This window comes from Indicator indicator, chromosome 13, assembly GCF_027791375.1.
Source record: "Indicator indicator isolate 239-I01 chromosome 13, UM_Iind_1.1, whole genome shotgun sequence".
NCBI classification, from domain to species: domain Eukaryota; kingdom Metazoa; phylum Chordata; class Aves; order Piciformes; family Indicatoridae; genus Indicator; species Indicator indicator.
Window position 1 is genome coordinate 17,419,335 of NC_072022.1, and position 20,987 is coordinate 17,440,321.

A 20,987-nucleotide genomic window follows, 5' to 3' on the forward strand; every position below is an offset into this window, starting at 1 on the left:
ATCTGTAAAGAACTAAGAAATGGGCTTTGCAAGGAAGGTCTGGAATACTTGGAAGAGCTGCAGGGAGAGCAGCAAATTGAGGAGAGAATAGGTAGCTCTTCTGGGGAGTGGGCCAGGCTCTTGAGTTAGAGCTGTTGTGTTGCTGCTTGTCACAGCTGACCAGTGGATGAGAAAGCATCTCTTTCCTGCTGTGCTGCGACGTCCCAGCCCTCTCTGATTTTGCAGAAGCGAATGTCTGACCATCCTACAGGCATGGCTCATTTGAGAGAATTTGCCAGCCAGGTAAGTGACAATTAAAAACTTGTTTTAAGCTCTTGTTGAAACAAGTTTAAAACAAATCGTTTTTTGCCACTCCTTATCTCCCTCACACACGTCTCAGCTTACTCCTCTTGCTGACCAGTTTGTATCTTATCCTGTGGTGGTGGTTGGGCTGGCAGTGTTAGGTTGCCAGGCATCTAGAAAAGGAATTCTTTTGCTGGTATGGTGTCTTTCTCAAGGTCAACTTTACTCCTCTAAGGGAAACAGGAATAGTTGGCTCTTTGAGTATTCTTGGGAGGGGAAGTCTAGAAATGGGAGCAGAAAAGCTGAGTGCAGGTTGTGCCAGACACACCTTACTGAAGTGTTTCCTCTCACCTGGGAAACTGGTGCTTGTAATCTTAGTGTGTAAGGTACTGGACGTTGAACTTTCCTGAGAGAAATGCCAGCATCAGTGGATGTGGTGAAGCCCTGATGTTGTGATGACGTTTCCAGGAGAGGAATGTGGAAGGATGATGTCATGACTTACGACTGAAAGCTAAACCACATTAGTAGTGCTGGCTTGCATCTTCCTTGCATCTTCCTTCTTCTGAATTTGGCTGTGGGGTGTGTTTAATTATTGGCAGATGTCAATGCTTAATGTAGGTTGTGTTAAACTATGTTGTCAGAGAGTTCTTTGGCATTTTTCTATTCTGCTCCTGGGTGTAGAATTAGAACACTAAAAGCTTAGTTCTTTGAGATGCAGCTTTCTCCTAGCCTTTTCCAATTTAGTACTGATTTGCAATGCACCTTAGTTTGCATGCTGTCTTTCACAGGAACTGTTTCCCCAAAGTGTGGATGGAATTAAATGCAAATGTGTGCCTGAGTGAGTCATAGTACAGAGAGAGAAATGAAAGGAGTAGGAAAGGATGCTGTCTGGTTAGGGTTGAGAGCTGAGTTCTGTAGCTGCAGAGAGCGTTGCTCTGAAGCTTTTTAGTGCACAATATTCGCTGATGAAGTCCATTGGAGTTCCATTCGTCTCATCTCTAAATTGATTATGCAAATGTGAGGCATTCTCACATTCTGTCATCCCATGATTCTTTGTCTGGTCCTGGAATAGGAAAACAGCCTGTGTTGTCCATTCCTCAGGTCTCTTCAGGAATCTTTGATGGGACCTTGTAAGATACACAACTGAGGATTACTGGACCAGCAGTTGGAATTGGCCTGAGGTTCTGTTCACCAGAGTTTAGGAAGTGGTGGGAAATACTGTTGTAGTTGAGAGCCCAAGACATGGATTGGGATGTCAGAGGGTTGTCTCATCTTTGATTCCCAGTTCTGTTGCTGATGTACAGGGTTACCTCAGGCAAATCCCCAGATTTCTTTACCTCTGCACCTCCATTTCCTTCCTTTTAGCTGGCTCCCTGCCTTTTCTGGGCAGTGGGTCTTTGTCGGGGGCTCCTTCTGATAGGTGATGTATTTGCATTGCTGTGTGTAAAACTCTGGTCTGAGCTCTATTTCTAGAAGCTGTTGAAGTTCTCTGGCTAGTCCCTCCCTTGAAGCAAAAGAATAGTATCTGTGGAGCAAGGTGAGATTCTTAGATGTTGTGTTTGAAAGTGTTGAACACAAACTTTGCTCTTGCCCCTCAGCCCTAAGTCTGTACTCCAGAAGTTCAAAACTGTTTCAGGTTTAGTAGTTGAAAAGAGCTGTGCACGATTTTTGTGTAGCCAGGGAAGCTTTTGGATGTTTCCAGAGAACATAGAGCCCACTGCAGGTATCTGCCCACAATTGGTGGCCCAGAGGTTAGTGTGTAACATGCAGTGTGGATAAGTGCTGGATGGGAAGATGGGGAGGAGAGGAGGCAATGAAGGAAGAAAGGGTCAGTAGCTGAGGTCTGTTAAAACAATCTTCCTCCCCCACTGTTTGGCAGAGGAAAATGATATTTGTTTATTTGTCTGGTTGGAAAGTGCTCTAGTCAGAAGTAACAGTAAATGCTGCTGTAGTTTCATACAGACCTTTGGAGACTGCTAAGCTCATAGTCAACTTCAGCTTCTAAAAACACTGTGGCCTTGACAATCGTTTTCTGTTACAGGCTTCTCCCATATAGAGCAGTGATTCTGATCCTGATGTGCCCAGACCAATGCACCCTCACTTCCCAAAGAGTTTGAGCACCTCTCAGTGTTTCAGGCAGAGGATGCAGATGCTCACAATGCTGAATGTGACTCTCTTGAGGGTGAGATCCAGCCAGATACAGCCCAGAGAGAAGAGCTCGAGCAGGTTCAAAGGGTGCTTGCTTCTGTTCCAAATATGTAGCTTGTATTTCCAGGTAGTAGCTTTGAAATCAGGATAAGCCCTTCTCTAGTCTCCTCTCAGAGGCTGTGGAAGTCGTGTCTTTGCAGCTGGAGGTGGCAGAGCTGCTGCACCCATTCTTTGCCCATGAAGCAGCTGGTGTCACTGTCAGGCTTGCCTCATAGCACACTGCAGTTCTTAATTCCTGATGTTTGCAGTGAGTTGCTCTGTTTTAAAACATGGCATCATCAGTCATGATGGCAAATATCCCCACACCTGTCATGAAAAAGCATCTTTCTTTCCTGTGCTGTGAGTTTAGATCCTAGAGGGCAGAAGTGGAGCACATTACTAGTAGATTGTCCCCATCCCTCTCATGCTTCCCACCCTTTCCTGCTTGTACAACCAAGATAGTGCTTTGTGTGTTCTCTAAAAGCCTGCTCATGCCTGACTGAGCCATCTCTAGTGTCTCCTTCAGTGGGGAGAAACAGCATAAGGCTTTTTGCTCCAGAAAAGGTTTATCAATGTAGCAGAACAAGGAGCAACAACCAGTCAGCTCTTCAGATGCTGGCCTGGAGCTCTGTTTTGTAGCCCTGCTGGATTCCATGAATGTGGAAGAAAATTAAGATATCCCAAGCTGCTGAACAGTTGCAAAGTGAACAGGTTCTAACAAGCTTCTTTGGGTTATTTGTGTTCATTCATGCAGGTGTGAAGCATTTCATCCTGATTCTGTTAACTTTCAACAAGTGAAGCTTTTCAGGTGTGTTTGGAGCTGTGCAATTCCAGATCAGGGATTTGCAGCCAGGGTGATTCTCTGACAAGACTGGTACTAAGATCAGTTATGCAGAAAGGGACAGCTCATGTTTGCACCCTCATTGCAGTGCTCTGCAGGTGCCAATGTGTTGGTGTAGGGGAGAGTGGGGCTACACAAAATTTGTTCATCTCTTCTCCTGTCCCCCCAGTTTGAGCCCCCAGTGTGTGTCAGTGTGCTTCTCTTCTGACAGAGCACTGCTCTTGCATAGCTTACCATGCCTGCCACAACTGCCTTTGTTCTGCTGTCTGGTGATTGCTGAGGATTGTGTGGCCATCCATCTAAACATTTGCCCACTAACCCAAATGTAGCAGCTCTAGCAGGAGCTTATTTAATGGATAGAGCTTTTGAGCAGTTGTCCTGTGGACTAGCAAAATTTTATCTTAGATTTCAGAGTTGCATCCACAAAAATGCCACCTGGCAATGTCTTCTGTGGTGTCCACAGTGGTAATTCACAAGGTGTTCCACTGGGCAGGTGTTGACCTGCTTGAATGGAGGATGGGCCTGTTTCTCCTTCCCTGTTTCCAGAAAGTGAAGAGATTAGTTAGCAGACTCTGGTCCAGCAGCAGGTATTCAGGAGGCTGCAAGCATGGCTGAAATAACTCTTTACCACTTTGAACCATACTTGCTCACTAGGTTCTGGCTGTTGCTGGTATGACTTGTGTGAGTTTTGCCACTCTTGTCAATGGATGCACACCCTCAGGCCCTCCATAGAGTCATATCTAGGCCTGTCACCCAAGAGCTCTGAAGCATTTCCAGATCAATTTTGAAGTAACAGGTACTGGAAAAGTAAATCCGGTACCTCAAACAAAGCTCCCTGTTCCAACCTGATGTGGTGGGCCTGTCTCTTCTGCCTGTCAGAATTGTATCATTTTCCTGAGGCCCTTGGGCTTGTCAGGAAGGTTTGTCTCCTTCACCACCCCTGCCTGAACTGCTTTGTTCCACAAAAAATAAAGTATAGAAGGTCATTTACAAAGCTGTCTGTGATCACAGAGCCCAATACATAAACTGGTGACTGTCCCAAAAGGTGCCCACAGTAGCAGGGGCTGTCCTCTTGTCCTGTTCTTGAAGAATCAGTCCTGATCCTCTGAGGTGCCGTGCCAGACTGACAAGGGGACCAGGAACTTCCACCTTGATATTTCCTTTCTCTTGGAAAAAAACCTGCATGGGAGGGGATGAAGGTTTCCTTGAAGAATTGCTTCCCTGCAGGATTCATGTGGATGGTGCTTCCTTGACCAGCTGAGCCAGGTGCTTCTAGGAGATGATCCTCTGTCTGATCCTTCTCCCTGATGTGTGGGAGTGGCTGATGTGGTGAGTGCCACTTTTGCAGTGCAGTAGGTGACTGTGACCTCTAGGCCATTTTACTGCCACTTCCTGTAAGTTGATCAAGAGGCAGAAACTGCTCCTGACCTCTCATGAGTCTGGACTAGCCAGACTGTTCTTCCTGTGCTGCAGTAGTCACCCTCATGTTGTCTCCTGGAATTTCTCAAGTTCAAATCCTCTTCCCTGTTATATAATCCCAGTTCCTTTCATAGAATCATTAAGGTTGGAAAAGACCTTTAAGATCATTGAATCCAACCATAACCCAGCTACCATGCCCACTAAACTATATCCTGAAGCATAACATCTACAGCTTCTTGAACACTTCCAGGGATGGTGTCCCTACCACCTTCCTGGGCATTCTATTCCAGTGCCTGACCACTCTTGCAGGAAAGAAATGGTTCCTAATATCCAACCTAAGCCTCCCCTGGCACCACTTAGGCCAATTTCCTCTCATCCTGTCACTAGTTACTTGGGAGAAGGGACCAACACTGGCCTCACTCCAGCCTGCTATCAGGGTGTTGTAGAAAAAGCAATGAAGTCTCCCCTCAGCATCCTCTCCTCTGGACTAAAGACCCAGTTCCCTCAGCTGCTCCTCACCAGACCTGTTCTCCAGACCCTTCACCAGCATCGTTGCTCTTCTCTGGACACCCTCCAGGACCTCAGTCGCTTTCTTAGACTTTTATCTCTGCATCTCCCCTCCAGTCTGTTTCCAGTGCATTTGTTCAGAGTACAGCCTGCTTGGGTGTTACCATGGGATGCACAAGGATGTTTGGTTGTCTTTCTGTGTCCTGGGCTGGAATGCCTGTGGAGGTCCTGCAGAGTGAGCTGACTGGAAAGCTCTCTCTGGGCCTGGCTCACTCCATGTAGTGATGCACTGGGCACAGAAGGCAAACAACTTGTAATGACTGGCTGGTTAATCATTAAGCAGTGCCTAGGGCTGCTCAGTGGTGGCTTGCTGCTAGAACCTGGATGGAAAAACGGAGCTGCCCTGTTCAGAGATAAAATCTCTGCCAGCTCAAGGCTTTTGCAAGGGAGTGGTTCCTCTGGGTGACGTGTTGGAGGTGAGACTGAGGAGTTCTGGGTGTGGAAAACTCACTGTAATGGCTTGGCTGCTTCCTGGAAGTCAGACCATATTTTCCAGATTTTTATTTTAAACTAGACTTGTGGTGTTGTGGGTTTTTTTTAAACAGCAGAAAAACTAATTACAGAGAGCCTATTATTAACATGAAGCAGAGCAGGACCTCCTGCTCAGAAGATTCTAATTTCTACCCTTTCTCATTCATACTCATGTTAATAAAGAGTTGACTTTGAAGCTGCTGTTAAAGGGTCAGTATTTCTTAGGTGGCCTTGTCAGTAGCTTCCCTTGATGTGCTTATCTAAGGAGGGAAATGCTGTTTGCTTCTGTACCCAGACATGCCAGCCAGAGGAGAGGCTGTTCCAGAAAAGCAGGCCTGCAGGTGGAATGTCCATTCAGCTCTCCTGTCTCTTTTGGGACAGGCAGGTGTCTGGCCTCCTTGCTGCTGACCTTCCACAAGATGTGAGGCTCCCTCTGAGAAGAGCTGGGCTGCTTGTTGCCTGGAAATCAGACTGCAGCAGAGAAGATGGCTAATGTCAGATGCTAATTGTATTATTGGAGTATCTCACCCTCCAAACATGCAGGGAAGGGTACAAATCTTGCAAATCATTCATCTCTTTTGAGTCCAGGAAGGCAGACTGGGGAAACATCATTGTGATCTTACTATGGCCTCTTGCTTGTGCCCATTTTCTCACCTGGATCTTTAAAAGAAGGTTGGTTCTGGTGCACCTTGGCAGCTGTTTGATTGTTTTTGTTTTTATTGAAGTGTGGACAAGTGCTTGCTCTGCTTTGGCACCAGCATAGTGCCTGCAGTTGAGCAGTCCTGTCCCAAAGAAGCTGACACTTTTCTATAGAGATACTTGTTGACACTCTCTTCCTGGGCTTCTCTCCCCTTCCTCTCTCACTACAGCCTGCAGAACTTCTTTAGCTCAGAAACCTTAAAGGTTTTTTCATCTCTTCTCACCTTGGATATGTTCTGTGTTAAATTTCTCACCATGTGGAGCCCTCTTAGGATATGTGAGTTACAGGTACATTACACACCACAGTAGGTGCAGAGGTAGGGAGATGAGCTGTATCAGTATGCATGGTGCTCTGCAGGCTGCTCTGGAACTTCATGGACTTTTCCCATCCCTGCTTTCTGGTTTAGCACTCCAGGGTGGATCCCGAGGAGCTGTTCACCAAGCTGGAGCGGATCGGCAAAGGGTCGTTCGGTGAAGTGTACAAAGGGATCGACAACCGCACCAAGGAGGTGGTTGCTATCAAGATCATTGATCTGGAAGAGGCTGAGGATGAAATTGAGGACATTCAGCAGGAGATTACAGTGCTCAGCCAGTGTGATAGTCCCTACATCACCCGGTACTATGGCTCCTACTTGAAGGTAAGACGCAGCCAGGGAGGGCAATCCTCTGGCCAGCGGTTTGGGAGGGGGCTCGGCTCTGCTGCGGGTGCTGCAGCTGGTGGTGACACTGAAAGGTCTCCATTCTCTGAATGTCAGCGTGGCAGCAGGAGTAGCAGTGGTGCTGCTCACTGCATTCATCTGGTCTTCACAGAAGGCTGTGCTTTAAGGCATGTGCAAAGCACATGAAAATCAAGTGTGGGCTACATTGTGGTCCGAAGAGCAGGGCACTTCACTGGAGATGAAATCTGTTGAAGAGGCAAACCTCTACCCAGATTGACTCCTCTGGAAAAGGAGTTTGTGCAATACTTTGCCAAAATACCGTAGTTTTAGGATAGCCACCACTGAGGCCTTTATGCCTCTGGAAATGAGTTTTCAAGCTGTAGTTTGTGCTCTTGTGATCATCATTTCATCCAAAATGGTGAAAAGAACAGAAACAGAGTCTTTGAGGGAGTGCTGATACTGCTTGCATTGAGAACAGGGTGAGGGATCCCCAGTGGAAACTACTAGGAGTGGTAACCAGAAGTGGCCTCTGCATGCTGGCTGCTGGAAGTGTAATGTAGCACTGGATCTCTAGCTAACAATTCCTGGGCTCTTTGGATCCCAGTTATTCCCTACATATTTTCCAAAGGCTACAATGCATTTTCTCAGCTTTTTTCTGAGAACACCAAGCAAGCTGTAGTTTTGTGGATCTGCTGCTTATCTCCTATCAGAACTCCATGAACCTTAGTCTGGAGATCCTGTTTCTGAGGAGTAAGAGAGCATTTTCCTAACTGTAGCCTTCGAGCTGAAAGTCTTGTTAATGAGCTCAAAGGCTGCAAAGCTTCCCTGTTCTTGTGAAGAGGGAGATGTGGTAGATCTGTTAATTGGCTCCAACCCTACCTAGGCTGTGCTCACCCCTGTGGGCTGTGCAGTCTGGTGCCTAGAAGGGCACTAAGCTCTCTGACAGAACTGCAGACCAAGAGAAAGAAGTGTGCTGAGGGCAGGTCCACCTCTATGATGCCATATCAGCAGGAGAGGAGGAATCATAGAATCACAGAACTGTTTTTGTTGGAAAAAGACCAAGTCCAGCCATCAACTCAACACCACCATGGCCACTAACCCATGTCCCTAAGGGCTATGTCACACGTTTCTTGAACACCTCCAGGAACGGTGACTCCACCACCTCCCTGGGCAGCCTCTTCCAGTGCCTGACCACTCTTGCAGGAAAGAAGTTTTTCCTACTATCCAACCTAAACCTTCCCTGGTATAATTTGAGGCCATTTTGTCTTGTTCTATCACCTGATACTAGGGAGAGGAAACCAACCCCCACCTGACTCCAGCCTCCTTCCAGGGGCTTGTAAAGAGAGCTGAGAGCTCCTTCCTTGAGCCCCCGAGAGCTGTGGTGTGCAGCATCTCTTGGGTTGTGTGCAGGTCTGCTCATGTCTTGCTGCCCCTGGGCTGTTTCATGTTTCTGCCTGCTGTTGTTACTGGCTTTGCTCTTCATTTGTGCTCTGGTTTGCAGGGCACTAAACTGTGGATAATCATGGAGTACCTAGGAGGAGGTTCAGCCCTGGATTTGGTAAGTGCATGGTAATCTGTGGACAATCAAAAACATTGGCTGGAGCCTTGGTTTGTGAAATGTCCACAAGGCAGACACTCACTTGCCATGTGCCATCTTTTTGACAGCCTTGTGCCTGAAGGGCAGGCAGGGCAGGCCAGACATGCTGGTTTTGCATATCCCAGGACAAAGGAGATGTTTGCCCAGAGCTTAACTGTCAAAGCAGTGTTCTCCAGCATGCTCTGCTGCATTACAATGGGAAGAGCCTGTGAACTGAAACACGACAGCAGCCAGTTGGTTTTGAGCAGTGGGAATCCATACTTCACCTAATAAGAGTTCATGGGATTCTTCAGTGTTTGCATGGCACCAAGCTGAACAGGGACCTGGTCTGCAGTCAGGACTCCCAGGTGTTTGGTAATACAGATGGCATTTCAGAACTTACCCCAGATTGTAAGAGAATACAGATACTGAATAAACCTGTGGGCAAAACTCTGCTGTGCTGTATTCTGTCACAGGATTTTTCCTTTCTCCTGAGGACAGTGCAGCCTGTTTTTCCAGAGCAGTAACTGTGGTCACATAGTAAAAACTGCTGAGCCTGCACTGACTTGGAGGAAGGATGTAGTGGGGAGCCTGTTATTAGCAGGAGTCACCTTAGTGTCAGAACCTAAATTATTGCACTGAGAAGGCAGAATTTATTAGAGGAGAACTGATGGAAAGGAGAAGAGCTTTGATACAATACTCTGCAGCCAGAGGGTAGAAGCTGTCTCTGGGCCATTGTGGTAGCTGTAATTCATAGAATGGGTTGGGTTGGAAGGGACCTTAAAGGTCATCTAGTTCCAACTGCTCTGCCATGGGCAGGGATACCTCCCACTAGACCAGCTTGCTCAAGGCTTCATCCAACCTGGCCTTGAACACCTCCAGGGAGGGGGCATCCACAACCTCCCTGGGCAGCCTATTCCAGTGTCTCACCACCCGCACTGAAAATAATTTCTTCCTAATCTCCAGTCTAAATCTCTCCTTGTCCAGCTTCAATCCATTCCCCCTCCTCCTCTTATTACCAGCCCTTGTAAAAAGTCCCTTCCCAGCTTTCTTGTAGACCGCCTTCAAGTATTGGATTCTTGCATGCTAGCAGAGAGACTTGGACAAGAGAAACTGTTAAGATGTTCACCAGTGTATTTCCAGGCCAAAGCAAGAGATGAGCATCCTGCTGTTATCTGGGAAACCTTTAACAAACCAACAGAAAATCCCCCAAAGATTTTCCATGGACTGTTTCTAGAAGTAAAGTCCAGGCATGCAGTAGGTGCTTCCTGCTGAGTATGACTTGTTTGGCCAAGTTTCCAAGTATTAAACTGAGAGGCTGGAAAACCCAAAGCATCAGTTGCCCTCTTTTAAGTCATCTTTCTGCCTTTTATCAGCTGAAGCCAGGACCCCTGGAGGAGACTTACATAGCTACTATCCTGAGAGAAATCCTAAAGGGTTTGGATTATCTGCACTCTGAGAGGAAGATCCACAGGGATATCAAAGGTAAGAGTGGAGAGCTCAACTTTCTTTCTTGTGAGGGATGTTGCTAACATAAGGTTTGGAAGCATTGTACAGCAGTGATCTGAGAGGTTTCCAAGACTGTTTCCTGTTGGATTGCTTGTTTCAGAACCTGATCTTTGTCATTTTATTGCAACTCATGCTTTTCATGTCTCTAGGGTGAAGATCTGTAGATGTTCTCTGGCATTTGTGGTTTGGACAGGCAGGGGGCTAAAGCAAAAGGGACTCAATGAAAGGCATGCTCAGATATAAGCTGATTCTCAGTTGTGTCTCAGAGTGAAAAGTCCCACAAAAACAAGTCCTACAAAAAAAAAAAAAATCCCTATCCCAAAAGCTGAGCAGTGTCAGTGTCTTAAGCTGAGTGATTGGAAAGCAGTACATGAGCAGGACTCGTGACCTCTTTGGAAGGATCTGCTCTTTACCCTGCTGGGTTTTCAGGAGCTCTTCTTTCAGGCAGACATCTGGTCCATTGTCAGTATTCAGTTCTGTGTGGGCTGGAGGTGATTCAGAAGCCAGTGGACCTAATGCTTCTTTTTGTGTGTGAACAGCTGCCAACGTGCTGCTTTCAGAACAAGGAGATGTGAAACTGGCTGACTTTGGTGTGGCTGGGCAGTTGACAGACACACAAATCAAGAGGAACACTTTTGTTGGGACTCCTTTCTGGATGGCACCAGAGGTCATCAAACAGTCTGCTTATGACTTCAAGGTCAGCTGGGAGCAGGAGGATTGCTACTTGGTGCTGCTGTAGATGAGATGATGCAAGGGTGAACGATGGCGATTGGAAGTGCTGCTTATTGCAAGCATGGCTCAGGGTCTCTGTTGGCCATGGAACATGATCTGATTCTATGTGATCGATGCTCTGGCAGTGCTGAAGCTGCATGCTTCCATGTTGATGAGTTGCTGCTTGCTCTGCCCTGCTGACACTGTTCTTGCTCTTCTTTCAGGCAGACATCTGGTCCCTTGGAATTACAGCCATTGAACTAGCAAAGGGAGAACCTCCAAATTCTGACTTGCATCCTATGAGGGTTCTCTTCCTGATCCCCAAAAATAACCCTCCAACACTTGAGGGTCACCACAGCAAGCCCTTCAAGGAGTTTGTGGAAGCCTGCCTCAATAAGGATCCTAGATTTGTGAGTATTGCTGCCCACTTGTGAACTTAGGCACCAGATTGCAGAGGGCAAAGATTTATTTAGCAGGAAGACCTTTGGTGCAAAGCTTCTGGAGAGAAGTCCTGAACTTGCATAACAGATGGGCAAGCCTGGCAAGGATTGAAGTCAGGGCACTTGTGTGTTTAGAGTACAGAGATCTTAGAACTGTTTTGGTTGGAAAAGACCTCTAAGATCATTGACCCATTGACCCAACACCACCATGGCCATTTAACCATGTCCCAGAGTGCCGTGTCCACACATTTCTTGGACACCTCCAGGGATGGTGACTCCACCACCTCCCTGGGCAGCCTCTTCCAGTGCCTGACCACTCTTGCAGCAAAGAATTTTTTCCTACTTGTGATGGTTTAAAACTGTCTTTTTAATTTTTCTTCTCAAAGTTCAAGCAGAGAAAGCGAAAGAGTGTAAATAAGTCACTATTGGGTATAAGAAAGCAAAATACTGATTGTTCTAAACACTTCCATTGGATAGATAGAAATGTTTAAGAACCACAACTCAAAACAAAGTTGGGGCAGTCAGGGTCTGAGTTTGCAACTTGCTGCACTGTCTGCTGCTGCTGCTTCTCTTCTGGCTGAAGATAACACACTGACCTTGGTGAGCTAAGTTAACAGCCTCTCTGATTTTAACTCTCTGCTTTCTGCCAGGGGGGTCTGAGGGGAGGAGGCCCCTGCGAGAGAGGTCCCTTTGGGGGGAAGCAGAGGGAGCTTGGTTGTGCTTTGCTGTTGATTGTACATATTTATAAATGTTGTGAATTGTGTATATTTGTACATATCCATTGCATTTCATCACAGATTGTAGATTAGCTTGTAAATACAGCTTGCATTTGCTTTCCAGACTGAGCTAGCCTGGTTATTGTTGGTGGGGGGGATTTCAGCTCTCACACTGATACACTACTATCCAACCTAAACCTCCCCTGGCACCATTTCAGGCCGTTTCCTCTTGTTCTATCACCTGACACTAGGGAGAAAAGACTGACCCCCACCTGACTCCAACCTCCCATCAGGTAGTTGCAGAGAGCAATGAGGTCTCCCCTCAGCCTCCTCCAGGCTTAAACAGGCCCCCTAGTTCCCTCAGCTGCTCTTCACCAGCCCTGTTCTTCCAGACCCTTCACCTGCTTTGTTGCCCTTCTCTGCACCTGCTCCAGCCTCTCAATGTCCTCCTTGGAGTGAGGGACACAAAACTGAACCCCTTACTGGAGTATTTGAGATGGTGAGGTGTAACATTCTTTCCTCCTTTGCTCCAGAGGCCGACTGCTAAGGAGTTGCTAAAGCACAAGTTCATCACACGCTACACCAAGAAAACCTCCTTCCTCATGGAGCTGATCGATCGATTCAAGCGCTGGAAGTCCGAGGGCCATGGAGAGGATTCCAGTTCTGGTGATTCTGATATGTACGTAGGTGTTCTGTGTGGAGAGGTGCCTGAGGGAGCCTGCTGCAGGCAGCCTGGCTCCCCACCCGGGCTGGAGATCTTATGGTAGCTCAGGGAGAGACCTGTGAGCATCAGCTGGTGGGAGCAGGTGTCTGCAGCCTGAAGAAATGGGCTGTTAGCTCCTCTTTGGTGGGACTGGAATCCAGGCTTAGCCTGTGAAGCCTCTCTGCTGAGTGTAAGGGGTCAGAGCACTAACAAGAAACATCCACAGTCTGTACAGCAGCAGTAGGACAAGGCTCTGCTGCCTGTGTTTCATGCACCTTCAGTTTTAACTGCAGGAGCTGCAGGCTTGAGGAGCTGTGTGTGCCTTTCATGGGAAGAGAGCTTTGCTGCTGCTGTGGAGGGTAATGAGACTTCTTCTCTTCACCTGTAGTGGTGGGGACTCAACCAATGACTCTGAGAAGTTGGCTTGCCACTATCTAAACCTGTCCCCTCAAAGTGTGAGCTTGGATTGTCTTGGAACTCTCATAACTTTTAACTAGCACATGGAAGTGTCTCCAGGCTGGCTAGAGCACAGGGGTGGTTGTGGTGACAGTCTGACCTCGGTGCCAGAGAAGGGTTTGGAGCAGGTCATCCTGAGTGCCTTCATGTGGCATACACAGGATAGCCAGGTGATCAGGCCCAGTCATCATGGGGCTATGAAAGGCAGGTCCTGCCTGACCAACTGATCTACAGCAAGGTGATCTGCACAGTGGATGAGGAAGGGGCACAAGGCTTGGATAAGTGCACTCTGCACTGGATAAAAAACTGGCTGGCTGGGCCCAAAGAGTGGTGGTGAATGGGGCTGAATCTGGCTGGAGCCCAGTCACTGATGGGGTCCCCCAGGGTTTGACACTGGGGCCTGCATTCCTCTTCACTGTCTTTATCAGTGATCTGGGTGAGGGGTGAGTGCACCCTCACCAAGCTGGGTAGGGAAGCTTTCCAGCAGGATCTGGACAGGTTAAACCCATGGGCCAAGGCTAATTGTAGGAAGTTCAACAAGGCCAAGTGCCAGGTCCTGTCCCTGGCTCAGAACATCCCCATGGTAAGCTGCAGACTTGGGGATGTGTGGCTGCAAGGCTGCAACCTGGAGAGGGACCTGGGGCTATTGGTTGATGAGTCAGCAGTGTGCCCAGGTGGCCAAGAAAGCCAATGGCATCCTGGCTTGTATTAGAGACACTGTGGCCAGCAGGAACAGGGAGGTGATCATCCTCCTGTGCTCAACACTGGTGAGGCCACACCTGGAGTATTGTGTTAGTTCTGGGCCCCTTACTACAGGAAGAACATTGAGGGGCTGGAGTGTGTCCAGAGAAGGACAACGAGGCTTATGAGGGGCCTGGAGCACATCACCTACAAGGAGCATCTGAGGGAGCTGGGGTTGTTCAGTCTGGAGAAGAGGAGGCTGATAGGAGACCTCATTGCTCTCTAAACTACCTGAAGGGAGGTTGGAGCAAGGAGGGGACCAGCCTCTTCTCCTTGGTGGCAAGCAACAAGGACATGGATGCAAGCTATGCCAGGGGAGGTTTAGGCTGGGAACATTATTAGGAAATATTTCTTCACTGAAAGGGTTCTCAAACATTGGAATGGTCTGCCCAGGGCAGAGGTCAAGTCACCATGGAGACATTTAAGGACATGTGGACCTGGTGCTTAGGGACATGGTTTTGTGTTGTGTCAGAGGTTCAGTGCTGTGTCAGAGGTTGGCCTGGATGACCTTGGAGGTCTCTTCCAACCAGATACATTCTGTGATTTGGGAACATATTGTAGTACTTGGTTCAGGTCTCTGTGGTACTCTACATGGGTAGTAGAAACTGGAGTGGTTTCTCTTCAGGATATTTTTCTGGGATAGGGAGATGGCCTGGAGCCCTGTGGTGATAAGGACCATCAGGTTGGGGAGAGCTTGTGACTGTGGCAATGCATGGCTAAAACACTGAGTGTGTGGAGCTGAGGCTTTGTCTTGACCTCCCCCTTTTCATTTGCAGTGACGGAGACACAGAGGATGGAGACCAGGGTCCAATCTGGACATTCCCACCAACTATTCGCCCCAACTCCTTGAGCAAGCTGCACAAAGGAATGGCTCTTCATGGTTCACAGAAGGTCTGTTTGCTGTCTGCTCTTTCAGAAGTGGGCTGAGCTAATACAAGATTTTGAGGGTCTTGGGGAAGCTGCCAGTCACTTGTGTTCTGTCTGAAGCTCACTTTAGTCTGGTATCAAGGGCTAGCATCCCAGAGTTGCCCCTTCCACATTGTCAGGGTACTTCAGCCTGTGGATTTTTGAGACCTGGTGAGGGGACTGCTGGGGAAGTGCTGTGAGTTCACCAAAGGATTAGTAGTTTGTGTGCCCTGGGAGCCTTTGCCTGTGCTTGAAACTTCTTTTTCTGTTGCTTTCCAGCCTACTGAGCCCATCAAGAGGCAACCACGGTCACAGTGTCTCTCCACACTTGTTCACCCAGTTTTTGGGGAGGTGAGTAGAACTTTCTTGGTGCCTCAGGTGACTGGAGATGAAGAGATGCCTGACATGGATAAGTAGATGGGAAGGAGCTTGAGAAGGGAGGAGGTGCAGTGAAGTACCTAGTAGGGTTATGGGACTCTGAAGCATGTGTGCCCCTGTTTACAGGTCTGTGCTGTATGCTAGGAAAGTCAACATGTCCCTGGAGTGTCCCCTCCCATATATTTGTGTTCCTATTACTGTGGTGTCTTCTAGTGAGGAAAAGGTAGAGGAGTGCCTCTTTCTGGCTGCATCTCAGGCTTGCTAAGACCTAGGCAACTCTGGACTCTGATGTCACAGAATCACAAAAGCCTCGAGGTTGGAAGAGACTTTTGAGCTCATCAAGTCCAGTCACTCACCTAGAGCTCACAATCCCACCCCTCCTGCTAAGCCACTGCCACTAAACCATGTGCCTCAGCACCACAACCACGTGGCTTTTAGACTCCTCCAGGGACAGGGACTCCAGCACCTCCCTGGGCAGCCTGTTCCAGTGCCTGAGAACCCTTTTTGTGAAGAAATTTTTCCTAATATGCAAACTGACTCTCCTCTGGCACAACCTGAGGCCGTTTCCTCTTTCCTGTCACTTGTTGCATGTGAGAAGAGACTGAGCCCCACCTCCTCCAACCTTCTTTCAAGGAGTTGTAGGCTGAGGGCATTCTGAAAACCAGGTGTTAAACCAGCACAAGTCTGGGAATTGAGAGTTTAGCTAACTGGCCTCTTCTGTACTTCACTGGGCTTGACTTCCACAGGTCAGAGCATCAGGCAGATGGTCTGGAGCTTGTAGGCCTAGACTTATGAGATAAGACCAGATGACAATAATGCTGGTTTCTGATGCAGGCCCTTTGTTTGTGCAGCATCATCACTGGCATCTGCTTCTCAGTCCTTTCTGTTTAAGAGCTTTCTAGGGGAGCAGGTGCTCTGGGTTTTCCAAACCAATGATTGCCTCTTTGTGTTCCTCCTCGCCAACCTTGCTGCACCAGTTCCAGGCAGGAAACAGCTTCTTGGACCTTGCCTTTCTGCTGGCTTGACTCCCTTGCCCCAGATTTGCTGATCCCCCTTTCCTTTGCTTAGACTTCTCTGATGGTCCCACCTAGCAAAATCATGTGCAGGGAAGGTTCTGGGCGGTCTTTGAAATAACCTGGCTTTTGTGTGCAGGAAGGTTTGGAACCAAACATATCTCCAAGGCTCCAAGTAGGAAATCTTCACTGCTGGTTTGTTTTGGCTCTAGTTTCCTACCAAGGGCAGACTTTCTCCTCCTCACTGCTGCCTCTTAGACCTGCTAGGGTTTGATTAGCTCTTCTATGGGAAGAGGTGATGCTGCTGATACTCTTTTAATGTGCCCTCCCTGCATCTGTATTGCTAGGTGTTAATGTTGAAAATGACCCCTGATGGGGGTATAACACAGGTGACATAACACAGGTGTGGGCAGCTGCACATCTGGAAGCCTGTCTAGGGCAGGGAGGAAAGGAGCTCCAAGCAGTCAATAAAAGCCAGCCTATAAGGCTTTGTGCAGTACAGTTCTCTAAGGCCCTGCTGACCTCCAGAAAACTCTTCTGCAGTGGAAAGTGACAGGATAGGACAGGCTGCTCACATCACAGGCTGCTCACATCACAGGCTGCTCACATCACAGGCTGCTGGCCAAAGTGCAGGTCAGTGACTTGGCATCAAAGGCTTCGCTTCAGGAGGGCAGTCCTTGATCAGGTAGATGTTGAGTCAAATCAGATCCTTGGCTTTAGCATCACTACTATTTTTGGCTTAAGAAATCTGTATCCTTGATGTGTAATTGAATTGCCCTCTGTGCCCCCTGCCATTTCTGAAGGAGCAGAGGCATGCAGGAGTTGCTTCCCCAGCTGAGGCTTTGTGCTGGTGAGCAATGACTCCGCTGCAGAGGCAGCAGCTCTTTCTGGCTGGGAACAGCTTGTTTCCAGCAGGGGCCTTGGAGTACAGGGCTGCCTGGGGCTGGGAATTCGTGTTCACATTGTCCTGCTTTCTGGGCCATGGAGAAGAGGTGAGCTCCAACGATAGGAAAGGCTGATCCCAGAATTGCAGGCAAAGAGCTATGAGGCTTATGTAAAGCTCTTTAATCAGCATAGCCTAAAGGGAGCTTAATTGGACTGGACAGTGGTTGGCTGGCAGGCATGCTTGTGCAACAAAAGAGTTTGGGTTTTGTTCAGCTGGTTGCATCATGATGTGATGCATGAGCTGCTCATGTGAAGGAGGTAGGGAGATGCTACAGAGGATGTGATGGTGGGTTTTCCAATGACACAGGCTCAGCATCCTGAACTGTCAGGAGTTCCTTAAAGGCAGAGGCTTAGCTGGTTCAAATTAGCAACTGGAACCAGGTGCAAGCAAGGTGGTGAGGCCTCGTTGGAGAGGGCTAAACATGATAGATAGAATCACAGAATGTTAGAGGTTGGAAGGAACCTTGAAGGTCAAGTCCACCCCCCCTGCCAGAGCAGGATCACCTAGGGCAGGTCACACAGGAATGCATCCAGGCAGGTTTTGAATGTCTCCAGAGAAGGAGATTCCACAACCTCTGGGCAGCCTGCTCCAGGGCTCTGTCACCCTCACGGTGAAAAAATTTTCTTATGTTCCTGTGAAACCTCCTCTGCTCCAGGTTGCACACATTGCCCCTTGTCCTGTCACTGAACATCACTGAGCAGAGCCTGGCCCTGTCCTCCCAACACTGCCCTGCACATCTTTATACACATGCATGAGGTCACCCCTCAGTCTCCTCCAGGCTCAAGAGCTCCAGCTCCCTCAGCCTTTCCTCAGCAGGGAGATGTTCCACTCCCTTCAGCACTTTTGTGGATCTGCACTGGTCTCTTCCAAGCGTTCCCTGAGGCCTTTCTTGAACTGAGGGGCCCAGAACTGGACACAATATTCCAGATGTGTCTTCAAGTAGGGTAGAGTAGAGGGGGAGGAGAACTTCTCTCACCTACTAACTACGCCCTTCTAATACACCCCAAGATGGAATTTGCCTTCTTGGCCACAAAGGCACATTGCTGGCTCATGTTCATCCTTCTGTCCACCAGGACCCCCAGGTCCCTTTCCCCTACACTGCTCTCCAACAGGTCAGTTTTCACCCATGTCAGGTGCTGCACATGGAGGTTTTGGTGCATGGGCTTCATTCCCCTGTCCCCCCGAGGAAAGCTGTCTCTTGGGGAAGAGTGTTGGAGCTAGGTCTGTAGTGTGGCAGGAGTCTTCCTCAGCCTTTCAGTCACTAGAAGCAATTCAGATTCTTTGTGGTCATTAAAAGTGGTGGTGAGTACCTCCTGGTGTTAGGCTATTTCCTGCCCTACCTGTCTGCAAGCCTTTGTGTGTGTGTCTGGGTGCTAAGCTGTCACTAGCACAGCAAAGGTGACTGTCCTGGGTCAGTGACAGCTGGAGTCTTGGTTTTGTCCCTACCTCTGTGTTTTTAGGGCTGTTGCTGCATTTCTAATATCATGTAATTTAGATGTACATCAGGGCCTGTTTGCTAAGGACCTCAGCTGATATTAGTACGTGGTGGAAAGTCTGAACTCCAGACACTGGACTTGCAGTATTCAAGACCTACAGGAAGAGCCCAAGAAGGATGTGGGTTCCCTCCTGCAACTTTGTGGAGTGGTGCTAAAAGGGAAAAGGGCTTCATGTCTGTACTGTGCTGCTTGGCCAGTGCTTCCTGCAGGGAGATAAGGAACTAACAGTCTGTTTCTTCTTCACTGTTCCAGCTTAAAGATAAGCACAAGCAGACTGGAGGCAACGTGGGAGCCATGGAGGAGCTAGAGAACGCCTTTAGCCTGGCTGAGGAGTCCTGCCCAGGCATCTCTGACAAACTGATAGCACACATGGTGGAGCGGGTACAGAGGTGAGTGCCCTCCAGAGGGTGAACTAGGGCAGAGCTGCCAGTGACCCCAACTGTTGTCATACTCCATAGCTATGGTGAAGTTAGTGCTGAGTAGTCAAGACACCCCAGACGTGACTCCTGATGACAGCTGACCTAATTGTCCTTAAGTCACTTCTTCTAAGTGGTTTCATTTTACAGAAGCAGTTCTTGCTGCCTCAGACATCCTCTCTGACACTGCACAGGTTTCTGTACAGTAGATGAGTGTTGCAGAGCAGAGAAGGATGCTGCTTTTCACCTTCATAGAATCATTAAGGTTGGAAAATACCTTTCAGCTCATTGAGTCCAACTGTAGCCCAACTACCACAACCACTAAGCTATATCCTGAAGTTCTACATCTACAGCTTCTTGAACACCTCCAGGGATGGTGACTGCACCAGCTTCCTGGGCAGCCTGTTCAAAGCCTGACCACTCTTGCAGCAAAGAAACTTTCCTTAGAAGTCTCCAACCTAAACCTCCCCTGGCACAACTTGAGGCCATTTCCTCTGATCCCATCACTGTCCTATCTTTCATCTCTCTCTCTCTCTGCATCTGTATCTCACATGCATTATGTCCTGCCAGTCACATTACCCAGGTACTAAGGACTGTACCAAATGTCCTTGGGATCACTTCTGGAGTAGAAAGTGAACAGAAATAGGAACTGTCAGTTGCAAATGGAGTGGGAACAAGCAACAGCCAGAATTTACCTTTTCATCTTACCTTTTCGTTTCTGACCCCACCTGGAGTGCTGCATCCAGTTCTGGTGCCCCCAGCACAACATGAACTCTTAGAGTGGGGCCTCCTCCCAAAGATGATCAAAGAGCTGGAGCACCTCCCCCATAGGGACAGGCTGGAGAGTTGGGGCTGTTCAGCCTGGAGAAAAGAAGGCTGCAGGGAGACCTTAAAGCAGCCTTCCAGTACCTGAAGGGGACTGGCTACAGGGAAGCTGGAGAGGGACTTTTTAACAAGGCTTGTAGTGACAGAACAAGGGACAGTGGCTTTGATCTGGAAGAAGAGAGATTTAGACTGGAGATTATGCAGAAATTCCTTACAGTGAAGTTGGCGAGACGCTGGAACAGGTTGCCCAGGGAGGTGATGGATGCCACCTCCCTGGAGGTGTTTGAGGCCAGGCTGGATGGGACCTTGAGCAGCCTGGGCTAGTGGAAGGTGTCCCCACCCAAGTGAGGGTGGGGTTGGAACTAGATGATCTTTAAGGTCTGTGAGTCTATGATCTGCAGGCAGGCTGAGGCAGTGCTTGCAGCAGCCAGCAGTGACTGTTTGACCATTTCCCCAACCTCTTCTTTCTTGCAGGTTCTCACACAGCCGGAACCACCTGACCTCTGCCCGCTGACACCCACAGTCCCTGCTGCTCTCCTAAGAGGGGAAGGATTTTTTTTTTCCAGCTTCATAAACTCCATCTCTAATCCAGACCACCGTCTGCTGTTGGATGTACGTTGTGTTATGGACTCCAGGACATTTCAGAGCCTTCATGTTACACCTCTTCCCATGATAACCCAGGGTGGGGTTTGCAATGCAAGTACACTTGGGACCTTTTGCAGCACCTGAGATGGGTGGTCTAATTGTTTTTACAATGTAATCAATGCAGTTTTTAATTGTTTCCCTATGGATGTATCTGTTTTGGCTTGGTTTGATTCACAGCTAGTTACTGGTAAATGCCTGGCTGCTGGAAAAGAGAGAGATTCTCTTCCACCAAGTTTCAAAGGAGTCTGGTGGGGTTAGCTTCCTGCCCTTCCTGAAGAAGTGATTGTGAGTGGTGATGTGTGAGTACAGGTGTGTTTGGAAGCTCTCCATGATGCATTTTGGCCTCTGGGAAAGTTAGGGCAGCTCTCCAGTTGTTCCTGGGGGA

At 48.5% G+C, this 20,987-nt stretch overlaps 1 protein-coding gene across 2 annotated transcripts; it reads left to right on the forward strand.

The window, feature by feature from the left end:
- Positions 1 to 252: 252 nt before the first annotated feature.
- On the forward strand, positions 253 to 20,599 carry STK25 (serine/threonine kinase 25). Of its 2 annotated transcripts, XM_054385898.1 has the most exons (11): positions 253 to 282; positions 6,874 to 7,104; positions 8,627 to 8,683; positions 10,078 to 10,186; positions 10,750 to 10,907; positions 11,146 to 11,331; positions 12,611 to 12,756; positions 14,754 to 14,868; positions 15,163 to 15,234; positions 18,969 to 19,105; positions 20,432 to 20,599. In XM_054385898.1, the coding sequence occupies exons 1-11, from the start codon at positions 253 to 255 to the stop codon at positions 20,469 to 20,471; spliced, it is 1,281 nt and encodes a 426-aa protein (XP_054241873.1). In that variant the 3' UTR covers positions 20,472 to 20,599. The 2 variants fall into 2 exon arrangements, with proteins under 2 accessions (XP_054241873.1, XP_054241874.1); XM_054385899.1 differs by lacking the exon at positions 6,874 to 7,104.
- Positions 20,600 to 20,987: the final 388 nt, after the last annotated feature.

What these genes read in the sequence shown, in the direction of transcription:
- STK25 (XM_054385898.1), top strand. Translation starts at nt 253, where the DNA reads ATGGCTCATTTGAGAGAATTTGCCAGCCAG. An exon ending in GAGGTTCAGCCCTGGATTTG is followed by an intron (nt 8,684 to 10,077) that starts GTAAGTGCATGG and finishes GCCTTTTATCAG; the next exon opens with CTGAAGCCAGGACCCCTGGA. An exon ending in AGTTCTGGTGATTCTGATAT is followed by an intron (nt 12,757 to 14,753) that starts GTACGTAGGTGT and finishes TTTCATTTGCAG; the next exon opens with TGACGGAGACACAGAGGATG.